Source organism: Pelophylax lessonae (genome assembly GCF_965119305.1).
Source record: "Pelophylax lessonae genome assembly, chromosome: 7".
Lineage (NCBI taxonomy): Eukaryota > Metazoa > Chordata > Amphibia > Anura > Ranidae > Pelophylax > Pelophylax lessonae.
In genome coordinates, this window is record NC_138774.1 from 188,124,432 (window position 1) to 188,136,903 (window position 12,472).

The 12,472-nt window shown below is 43.0% G+C and overlaps 1 protein-coding gene across 1 annotated transcript in view; it reads left to right on the forward strand.

The window, feature by feature from the left end:
• Positions 1–7,849: 7,849 nt before the first annotated feature.
• Positions 7,850–12,472, forward strand: part of GPSM1 (G protein signaling modulator 1) — a 683,442-nt gene continuing 678,819 nt past the window's right edge. Inside the window, exon 1 of the mRNA XM_082264403.1 lies at positions 7,850–8,109. Coding sequence (XP_082120529.1) covers positions 8,051–8,109 — 59 coding nt within the window. The 5' untranslated portion in view covers positions 7,850–8,050. The remainder of the gene's footprint in view (positions 8,110–12,472) is intronic.

Consider the following 12,472-nt stretch of genomic DNA (forward strand, 5'->3'; position numbering starts at 1 on the left):
GCCTACATTATTCCAGAAGGTGACATCCTTTGTGGCTATTCCCTCGGCCTGTAGGGTATCGGAATTGGTGGTATTTTCCTGTCGCAGTCTCTATTTAGTTGTTCATAGGGATAAAGTAGTTCTTCATCCCTGTCCATCATTCCTGTCCAAAGTTGTCTCTGACTTCCATTTGAATGGGGACATTGTGCTGCCTTCCTTGTGTTCCAAGCTGACTCATCCCAAGGAATTTGCCTTGCATAACTTGGATCTGGTTCGTGAGATTAGGGTGTACTGAGTCCTTTCGGAGGTCAAACTCTCTTTTTGTGGTTACGGATGGACCAAGAAAAGGGCTGGCAGCTTCTTCGGCTACCATCTCCAGATGGATCAGACAGACGGTGTATCAGGCCTATTCTATTAAATGTCAGGTTCCACCTTTCCCTATCATGTGCTTCTTGGGCCTTCCGTCATCAGGCTTCAATATCGCAAGTTTGCAAGGCAGCCACTTGGTCGTCCGTGCATACCTTTACAAAATGCTATAAGGTAGATACTTTGGCATCTGCGGATGCTTCTTTTGGCCACAAAGTTTTGCAGGCTGCTGTTTAACCACTTGCTGACCGCCGCACGACTATTTACTGCAGCAGTCAGCCCCCTACAGGCAACGACGTAGGGGTACGTTGCTCGCTCACGAGCCTCTAGGGGGCGAGCTCCCGCCCCTGCTCGTTCACTAAAATCCCCACGCGAGTGACCGGCGGCTCCGATGTCCGCCGGTCACTCGCAATCTCCCGCTGGAGAGGGAGAAAGGCAGACGGCTAATGTAAACAAAGCCGCCTGTCATTCTCCCTGGTGTAACTGCAGAGATCATACGATCCTGCTACGTAGGATCATATGTCTCTGTGGTTACATCACAAGCCACGCCCCCCACAGTTACATTCACGCCCCTAAGGATACATTTAACCCACTTATCACCAATAAAGTTAACCCCTTCCCTGCCAGTTTTATAGTAACAGTGCATATTTATAGCACTGATTACTGTAGTAATGTCACTGGTACCCCCAAAAGTGTCAAAAATGTCGCAGTCCCGGAAAAAAAAAATTGCAGATCGCCGCCATTACTAGTAAAAAAAAAAACAATAAAAACGACATAAATCTTTCCCGTAGTTAGTAGACGCAATAACTTTTGCGCAAACCAATCAAAATACGCTTATTGCGATTTTTTTACCAAACATATGTAGCAGAAAACAAATTGGCCTAAAATGTTAAAAAATTGTGATTTTTACATTTTTTGGGGGGGGGGGGGAATTTCATATAAAAAAAAATGTGAAAAATATTGTTATTTTTTCAAAATTGTTGCTCTTTTTTTGTTTATAGCGCAAAAAGTAAAAATCGCACAGGTGATCAAATACTACCAAAAGGAAGCTCTGTTTGTGGGAAAAAAAGGACGTCAATTTCATTTGGGTACAGCGCCGCACGACCGCGCAATTGCCTGTTAAAATCACGCAGTGCTGAATCACAAAATAGGCCCTGGTCTTTGAGCAGCCAATTCCTCCGGGGCTTAAGTGGTTAAGAGGGGTTGTTCCCTCTTGAGGGGATGCTTTTTCTTTAAGCCTTTATTTTTCGGATTTTGTGACCCGGTTAAGGCTCCTATGTCCTGGTTAAGGGCTCTTATATTGAGGCAAGTACTTTTGTGTATTTTTTTTTTTTTTTTTATTTCAAAAGTTTGCATTTCTGATTTTCCGTGAAGAGGGTAGAGTTTCAGATTAGGTCACACACTAACAATATTCTACATTTATGTACAGTATCTCACAAAAGTGAGTACACCCCTCACATTTTTGTAAATATTTTATTATATCTTTTCATGTGACAACACTGAAGGAATGACACTTTTTTACAATGTAAAGTAGTGAGTGTACAGCTTGTATAACAGTGTGAATTTGCTGTCCCCCTCAAAATAACTCAACACACAGCCATTAATGTTTAGAATGCTGGCAACAAAAGTAAATACACCCCTAAGTGAAAATGTCCAAATTGGGGCCAATTAGCCATTTTCCCTCCCCAATGTCATGTGACTTTCTAATGTTACAAGGTCTCAGGTGTGAATGGGGAGCAGATGTGTTAAATTTGGTGTTATCGCTCTCTCATACTGGTCACTGGAAGTTCAACATGTCAAAATATTCAAAAGGGATATGACAAGCACAGCAAATCTAGACATTTTGCAATTATTCATAGCAAGGATCCCACACACCTGTGTTTTTGGGGCATTGGTCCATACAAAAACACTGGCGAGGGAGTCACAATTTAAGGACTCTCAGCCAATTAGATTTGAAATGGATATTTATAAATGGACACCCTCACACCCCATGGGTTAACTATCGAGTTCAACCTAAACTGCTTTATTTCTAAATAAACCCTGTATATAGGATTAAACATATCCTTTGCTCCCTTAACAATCTTATACCAGGACCCATACCCATACATCCAAGTACACATATATGGCCCCACCGTAGTTGGAGTTCCGAGTTACAGTGAGGCCGAACATGTTACCATTTAAACACAAATACCTCATAATTATGGATGCAGAACCTAATTTTAACAGTCTGTCCACTTAGCACAATTTTTTTCATCAACACTTAATTTTCTATATTCACAATGACTCTTATCTCTTGGACCTAATTGTCACTTTTCCATGATATTCCTTTTATTATTTTACTATGTATATATTTTAAATTTTTCTTAAGCTTTTTATTTAGAAATTGTACCATTGTCTTTTTTAATTTTATGTGGCCATATACACCATCAGATAAGATCAGGGCCATTATATGATCGTTAACCAGTCACTTAGTAAATGGCCAATCATTTTGAGCTACATGAAAATGGCTACTGCATAATTACATCAACCAAAAATCACTTATAAAATGGCTGATAACATTACAGACTAAAGGAAAATGGCCACCACAATACATTTTCAATGGGAGACTATCAGAAAATGGCCGCCCTAAAGGAAATGACTGCTACCCCATGGAAAGACACAATTAATGCCTTCTGTTATCCCCTGAGGAAGTCACGTGGGGGTGACGCAATGCATAGGGCGTAGACAGAGTGGAGTCATACCGAAGTGACTTACTTGTACGAGATCGCTGCTGGTGGAATATACACATTTTTATCTGTTAAGTAAGCAACCACGCTGTTTTTAAACATATTAAATCTTCTAAAACGATACTACACTTTGGGGAGTTTCTTTCATTTCCAATTAACTCGGACCACATTGAGAGGGACCCCAAAGAGCAACATAGAGAAAACACCCACTACTATAGAGATACATCACCCTGATAGACTACAGGGGGACCTCTAGAAGCAGAAGGAGATATACCAAGGAACAGAAAAAGATACCATTATACAGTATGCTGTTACCTTACAGCATTATAGTGAGCGGCTTATGAGCACATAGGTGTCACAACATTAGAAGAAAGAGATACCAGAGTAACACTTTCTAATGGTGAAGGGATACACTCACCTATTACAACAACTGTATTGAGAAAAAATTGACTTTTTTTACTTTCATTTGTTTGCTTTCAAGTAGTCACTAATTGCAATTGCACTTTGTTTATTCATGCAAGTTTGTGTTTTCACATATATTGAGCACAACGTGTGATTTATCTTGCACCTGAGCAACTAGTAATCATTTGGATGGATGTATTATGTTATTTATGTTGAATAGCTACTTTGGGAATCGTATACAATTTTCTTTTTTGGTATATACACCTGATCACTGAGGAACCATTGACAATAATGGTGCAGCATCATTACTGTTAATTATTTCTAGGGGGGTGCTTGCTAGAGGAGAGAGCCAGAAATGCTGGCGGGGGATACTAGAACAGGAGGTTCAGGGATTTTCTGTGCAGTTCCATTGCACAGAGCAGGTAAGTATGAACCTGTTTGTTATTTTTTTTAAAATAGCATTTACAATCACTTTAAACAAAAACACACCTAAGGAGAAAAATAAAAATATACTTACCTTATACCCCAGATTCAGCCTGAGGTGCCTAGGCAAGGGTGACAACATGGCTTTCCCAAGCAAATCCTGGAAATTATGAGCAGGGCTGCTGTTAGAAATCACGGGGCCCCATACAGCCTACCTGACAGGGCCCCCTTCCCCCATCCCAAAGTGGCTGAGGACATAGATTTATCAGTCTCTTTTTCTGTAGCCTCAGCTGCACAATGAATGAATAAGAAGCGCTCTGAGGCTTCCTGCTCATTCACAAACTGTGTTTACTATGCTTCGGTGATAATTGGACACAGGAGTGATTGATACCAATCGCTCACTGTGTTTATTTAGGAAAGGAAGAGGCCAGTTAATGACATTTACAGGCCCCTTCTCCTGCTCTCTGTCTTAAAACATCCCCCTGTATGCAGCTGCCAGTGGGTCAAACGGGGGGGCCTGGACAGCAGATGGAAGGGAGGCATGTGAGGGAGAAAGAGCAGAAGCTGGCAGCGCTGCAGGGGGTGGATAAGAGGATTGGGGTTTGCAATAAAACAGTACGCCGGACCTCCTGCTCAACAGGTACCACTACCCGGGCCCCCCTTTGGAACTGATGTGGCCCGGGCCCAGTACAGGAGGGCTGGCTCTAGTGCCTTATCAGCAGCCAGCATGTTATTTGTACAGTTAGGTCCATATATATTTGGACACAGACACAATTTTAGATTTTTCCAGGTGTTTACCAAAACATATTCAAGCTATAGTTATATAATGGATATGGGCTGAAAGTGAGCACTCTCAGGTTTAATTTGAGGGTATGTACAGCCAAATCAGGGGAAGAGTTTAGGAATTACAAGATTCAAGACTCTTAGGAATGGCCATCCCCCTTTTTCAAGGGACCAAAAGTAATTGGACAATTGAATTTAAAAGCTGTTTCATGGCCAGGTGTGTGCTACTCCTTTATTATTTCTTCATCAATTAAGCAGGTAAAAGGTCTTGAGTTATTTGCTGCGTTCAAAGGAGCTGTCCATGCAAGTAAAACAGGCCATTGTAAGGCTTAAAAATGAAACAAATCCATCAGAGAGATAGCAGCAACATTAGGAGTGGCCAAATCAACAGTTTGGTACATTCTGAGGAAAGAAGAATGACCTGGTGAGTTTAGCAACATAAAAAGGCCAGGACATCCACAGAAGACAACAGTGGTGGATGACTGCAGGATCCTCTCTATGGTAAAGAAAAAGCCATTTACAACATCTAGACAAGTAAAGGACACTCTCCAGGAGGTGGCCATATCACTGTCAAAGTCTACCATCAAGAGAAGAGGTCACAAGAGCAAATACAGAGGGTTCACCACAAGGTGCAAACCATTCATATGCCTGAAGAATAGAAAAGCCAGTTTGGGCTTTGCCAAAAAATATCTAAAATAGCCAGACCAGTTCTGGAAAAGCATTCTTTGGACGGATGAAACTAAGATTATTCTGTACCAGAATGATGGAAAGAAAAAAGTGTGGAGATGGCTTGGAACAGCTCATGATCCAAAGCACACAACGTCATCTGTAAAAGATGATGGAGGCAGTGTGATGACATGGGCCTGCATGGCTTCCAGTGGCACTGGGTCATTCGTGTTTATTGATGATGTGACAGAAAGGGCAGCCATCAAAATTAACACCGCTTTAGGCCTGGGCTCCCCAGGGCCTGTACAATGGCCATCCCAACGAGTCCTTCAGTGCACCCACTTTTATTTTAACACTCTTACAACCTAATATATGAAAATTAATACAATTCATCTAAGAGACATTCCCATAGAATCAGCAAAGAGATGTCTCTATATATTCTGCAAAGAGACAGCCCAATCTAGCAAAGAGACAGACCCATATATTCAGCAACGAGACATTCTTGTATATTGAGCAATGACACATCCCAATCCAGAAAAAAAAAAGACATCCCACTGGTTGTATTGGCTCACTCTGTGGCTGTCATGTTCTAGAACAGGGGTGTCAAACTGAATTTCATCTCGGGCCGCATTAGCATTGCGGTTGCCGTCAAAGGGCCGGTTGTATCTGTAAAACTAGATGTCAAGAGCCCCCCCACCATCAGAAGTCAGGAGTTCCCCACCCTCCCTTATATCACAATGCACCCCCTTACCTTGTGCAGCTTCAGAAAGTGCAGAGTCTGGGGGAGGATCTGAGGAGATCTGGAGTCTGCTGAATGCTGGGATCAAGGAAAGTGGAGAGGAGAGGGTACTGTAGCTGCACAGAGAGACACAGGATCTGTAGGAGGAGTTCTGTCTTCCTCTCTGCTGCCGACTGCAGAGACAGGGAAGAGGGGGCAGATGCGAGTCTCTCTGTGGCTACATGGAGAAGTGCAGTATCTGGTGGATGAGACAAGGTGACGGTAACAATGAGGGGGTTGCCGCAGCTGCAGGAAGGGTGTGAGGGCCACAAGAAATGGCCTGGAGGGCCAGATTTGGCCCCCGGGCCTTGTATTTGACACATGTGTTCTAGAAAATGCTAGTTACTACAGCAGCAACAACTCAGTCTTTTTAGTTGTGATCTAGACGGCTGGGCCCCTCGGGACATCCCGGCCCCCTACATGTATATGGCCTGTTCCCCCATGATTGCAGCCCTGATTATGAGGATTCCAAATTTCACAATGAGATGCCACAGCACAGTTTGGGAGCATCTTCTGGTGAGATCTAGTATCTTCTGCATTCCTAGGATCTTTCTGCTTGGCCTGTGATGTCACCCTTGCCTATCTATCAAACTTAAAGCGGAGTTCCGGCCTCGGAAACTATTTTTCAATGAAAATACCCCCGGGACAGTCAGGGCTAGCACATTTCATAATGGATAGCCTCTGAACTGTCCCAGGTTGCACTTACCTTTTAGAAGAAATACTTACCTTGAAAATGTCTTGTCCAGCGCTGCCATCTCAGGTGTGGGCAGCTGAAGCCAGTGCATCCTCTTCGGCGTCCTCTTCGGTCCCACAATGCCCTGCAACGGCCCTACTTATCACTTCCGGGGCAGGCGCGTCATCCCTGCACAGCTTCTGGGCATGCCCAGAAGCTGTTTAGCAGGAAATGACGCACCTGCCCCGGAACTGATGAGCGGGGCCGGTGCAGGCACATTGATTCCTGGGAGCGATGACGTTCAGCTCCCAGGAAGAATCAATGCAAGCAGGAAGTGATGGCGCGGGCTGCGGCCACAGAGCGAGGAAGTGGAAGAAAGGTATGTATATTTTCTTCAATATCAAGGTAAGTAATTAAAAAAAATAAATTGGGACTATCCATTTCTTTTTTAGGTGACACTGAGCAAGCGGATGGCCCAAAGTGGATTTTGAGGCCGGAATTCCGCTTTAAGGGTAACATACTCTGTCCAGACAGAGCCCCGTGATTTACAGGTTCTAGCAAGGCAGGCTGGGACCTGTAGTTCTACAATTGCTACAGAGTCTAGGTTACTGTTTGTAGGTTACAGAAAACTATTAACTTCCTCTAGCACAAAAAGGGTTAACATTTGTCTGAATATGTTTACACCCCTGGGCACAGGGAAGTCCTTTAACAATCAGTTGACAGTTTGTTGCACTGCTCTTTTTTCTCTCTGCAGAAGACTGAGATCTACACTCCACATACTGTTGCTGAAGATAGTTTCAAAAGCAGTGCTTTACTTCTCAGCAATAAACTAGCAAGTCCCCCCCATTTCTTCCAAAAGAGGGGTGTCTGTGCGGCTAGGCAGCCTCTCTTCCTTGATCTGATTCACAGAAAACTCGACTGGCCACTGGTGCATTGTGTTCAGGAGGGGATGGGCAGGGTCACAGAGCAGAAGGAGGGAAAGGGAAAAAAAAAAAAAGCTCAGCTACCCCTCCTCATAGTCCCCTGACAATAAAGCGTTGCATGACATCACACATAGGGGGAGTGATTAGTGAGACTTTATGTGTAACATACATCACTTCCTAGCTGCCATAACACAACTGTTATAGAAAAAAAGGGCTGCCAGCCTCTTGGCTTATCACTGAACCGTCTTTCTTCTGTCTCAGCTGCAAGCTGCGTGGATGAATTGTATGACTGCCTCTTCCACAACTGTGACTGCATGAGCTTCTCCGATACATGGCTTTCCTGGCTAATAATGGACCGCACCAGCCACCTGCCAGAAGAATATATTCCAGGTATGAACATGGGGTGCAAAGCCAGGCTGTTTTTACATAAACGAGGCTGCATTCGGTGCTGATTGTCAGATATGTACAGCAGTTCTGCTGCTATCCCTGAGCAGAAAAGGCTCAGTCTGGAGCTACTCAATTGTTTTATTGTTCTAGACTTGGAAAGGAAATGTATAAATTCAAAGGCTGATGTAGACTGGTTTGCCAGAAGTATTTTTCTAGAGGTGACCCCCATCTTGGCAAACCGAGGTCACCCTTAAAAAAAATAAAAACATACTCAGCTTAAAAAAAAAAATAGAATCAGAAAGGCTGATCAGAAAAGTTGCTTTTCTCTTGTTCAATAACGTGAGAAAATATTTAAAAATGATAATGCAGGAAGTAGATTGTCTGGCTGCAAGTCCCCCCTCTCCACCCCTCTTTTTTTTCCCTAATGATTATTTTTGGATGTGATGTAAAGAACTGTATTCACAAACATTTTACAATGGCATGATTTGTGTCTGACCTGTAAATGAAGGTGTAACAACACCAGTGTAAGGCTCCATGTACACGGGACGTTGTTAAAAGTCCCTTTGAATGCTGAAATTTTTAGGACGTTTGAAACGTCCGTTCGGTCGCGTTTGTACCCGCGTTTAGCGGGCGTTTAGCAGCGTTTGTGGGCGTTTGCGTTTAGAACCGTTCCTAGAGGTCAAAAAAATGATTCCCCTTTAAAATGGAAAAACGCGAATGCTAAACGCGGGTCATCGCGTTCGGACGCGTTCGGACTTGTTCAGACGCGTTTGTGCATTTGAAACGCCGGGAAACACACGTTCGAACGCAAATAATTGCATTCTAAAAACAGTCCCTGAACGCAACTGCCTACAAATGACTGTAAACGACCTGGTGTACATGGACAGATAAGATAAAATGTAGATGGGTTCAGGGGCTTCTGAAAAAAACGCCCAACTGCTCCTAAACAGCCATTTCCAGCGTCCCGTGTACATGGAGCCTAATGGAGAAGTAGTGATGCTGCTGCTCAGCTGGGCAGATGGTTTCATTTTTTGATTTGCTCAATGAAGGAGATAAAATGTGGTTGCCATGGGCATTGCTATTGTATTTTTAAATAAGCCCTTTGTGTGTTTCACATAAGTTTATTTCTCTTGAAACAATGCATTAAAAATGTATTTTACATCTGAAGTACTGAGAGTCTGCTTGTGTGGTTGTCTGAAGTGATAAATAGAATAAATGAGGAAAAGGACGGGAAAGAGTATAATACCAAATGTTTGCCATGCCAAAAAGTGATCATCTTCTGTAACACAGAATGCCAGGGTGGTGTGGGAAAAACAAAGAACATTAAACCTGACAAAAACTGTTTGTGTTTCTTGTTGCACCGCCTGTTTTTTTAATACTTATTTTTAAAAGTTTTTTGGGTACTGGTAAAGAAACTCTATGCAGATAAATAAAAGAACTGCCCCCCTTGTACCTGTGACCGCGCAGGCAGGAAAACTAATGACAGTTGTAATGAAAGTAAATTAGATCTTAGGCTAAGTTCTCACTGGCATTTAAAGCAGGTGTTTGAGGGGCATTAAAATGCCCGTAAAATGCCTATGCACGTGATAGAATAGACAGCACACAGTGCTCTTCACGCCATGAAAACATGAAGTGTTAGCGTTGCTTCAAAATTGATAAATGAACATTTTGAAGCCTTTCAAAGCCTCCCAGTTAAGTCTGTGTCAGGCAGTTGTGGTGCCGTTGCAGGCCCTTAAAGCAAAACACTTTTGTTGAGAAAAAAATATTCCCTTCTGGGTCATCTGTACATTGTAAGGATTGTAACAAACTTTGTTGCAGATTCCTACCTTTCGTTATTCTGAAGAAATCATTATTTGTTCCTCTGTGTCAAATGGGTCTAATGGGAGTGGTTTCATAATTATCTATCAGCTGTGGCAGCTGCAGAGCTCTAATGAGGAAATCTGCTGGGCCTGCATCCCTTTAGACGTGTTCCTATTGGGAGTATCTCACCATAAATGGCATTTTTGTTGCAGGGGATGCCAGAAATCTGACTTATATCTTAAGCAGACTTCTGTGAAAATGGGTGAGCCAATCACACAAGCAGGAAATGTTGTTTCGTGAGCCAATCACACAAGCAGGAAATGCTGTTTCTGGGGTGTGGTCAGTACGCTATATTGTTTATTCTTTGTTTGCTATTTTGTTTTTCCCCATGAAAGTGGAGTTACCCTTTAGATTATCTCATTTACTGTAATGGAATAGGGATTTTAAATCGCCTTAACGCTTATGAAACGCTTCAAAACTGCCCATGGGGCATTTTTAACTCGCCGCTAACACTTGTAAAATGCCAGTCTAATGTCCATACTAAAGCTCATTAGCGAAGGTCTAACGCCAATACTAATGCTAACAGATCGTTTGTTAAGCATTAGAAATTTAGTCAAGTGCGAACAGCATGCAATGCCAAGCTGTGGTTTCCAAAGCAAGCAAAGTCCTTTCTTGTATTAACAGAGGCATGGACTCCACTGAGCGAGATATCATTTTGCCCCCGTACAGATCATCAGTAATACTTCATCTGGAATATGCAGTTCAGTTTTGGGAACCAGTTTTTAAAATCTGGAGAAAATGCAGAGAAGGGCAACCAAACTGATAAGAGGCATGGAGGAGCTCAGCTATGGGGAAAGATTAGAGGAACTGGATTTATTGTCTCTTGAGAAGAGGAGATTAAGGGGGGGATAGGATCAACATGTGCAAATGCATATAAGGGGTTCATATAGTGAACTTGGTGTTGAGTTATTCAGATTAAGGTCATCACAGAGGACACGGGGGCACTCTTTACGTCTAGAGGGAAAGAGATTTTAGTCTCCAAAAACAGAAAGGTTTCTTCACAGTAAGAGCTGTGAAAATGTGGAATAGACTCCCTCCAGAGGTAGTTCTGGCCAGCTCAATAGATTGCTTTAAAAAAAGCCTGGATTCTTTCCTAGGTATAAATAATATAACTGGATACTAATATTTATAGGTAAAGTTTATCCAGGGAATATCCAATTGCCTCTCGGGGGGATTAGGAAGTAATTTATTTCCCCTGCTGTAGCAAATTGGATCATGCTTTGCTGGGGTTTTTCCCCTTCCTCTGGATCAATTGTGGGTATAGGATTGCGTATATGGGATTGTATGGTTGTGATTTCTTTACAGTTTTTTTTATTGGTTGAGCCAGATAAACTTGTATTTTTTCAACCTAACTATGTAACTATAAACAAGCCCTGATAGAGTAACTTCACTTTGTCGTTGAGAAAAAAACATTCCCCTTTGGGTGATTTATCTACAAGGATTTTAACCACTTTACTACCAGTCACGTAACCTCTACGTCGGCTGACTTTGAGTGGTTATACCGGGATGATGCCTCTAGCTAGAGGCATCATCCCGGTACCGTTGTTTGAAGCCGACGGTCGGCTTTCCGTCGGTAACGATCGATGCGGCTCGGGAGCCGCTCGATCGTTACCCGGGGGGGCGGGAGGGGACGTCCCCCCCCTCCCGCCGCCTTCCGCGGCTTTGCTCGGGGCTACCGTCCCACCGGGAGCCCCGAGCACCCAGCCGGCACGTCCGCCGGCTGGATGGAGTCCCGATGAATGCCGGAAACGGCATCGATCGGGTCTCCGATGACGTAACCCGGAGGCGGCGTCCATGACGTCACTTCCGGGTTACTGTGCTGCAAAAGGCGGCAGATTTGAAAAACGGCTGTATGCAAAAATGCCGTTTTCGGCGTTTTGCATACAGGGAAGTGTAGTGGAGGGGTCTAGGGTCTTTTAGACCCTCGATCCCTCCATAAAGTGTACCTGTCACGACATATTGCTGTCACCAGGGATGTTTACATTGCTTGTGACAGCAATAAAAGTGATCAGATTTTTTTTTTTTTTAAAAACCTGTAATAAAGTTTAAAAAAAAAGAAAAAATAAATAGGAAAAAAAAAAAAAAAAAATTTAGCCGTCCCCGTCACCGTTAGCTCGCGCACAAAAAAAAACGTATACGCAAGTCGAGCCGCAAATGAAATCGCTGTTCAAACCACACATGTGAGGTATCGCCGCGATCGCCAGAGCGTGGGCAATAATTAAAAAAAAAAGAGCTACACTCTAACTCTAAACTGGTAACCGTTAAATAAATTTAAAGCGTCGCAGATTGAGATCTCTATTGACCGTAGTTTGTCGCCATCCCACGGGGGGGCGCAATTTTAAACCGTAACATGTTTGGTATCTATTTACTCGGCGTGACATCATCTTTCACAATATACAAAAAAAATGGGCTAACTTTACTGTTTAGTATTTTTTAAATGCAGTGAAATGTGATTTTTCAAATTTTTTCCAAAAAAATGGCGTTTTAAAGACCGCTGCGCAAATAC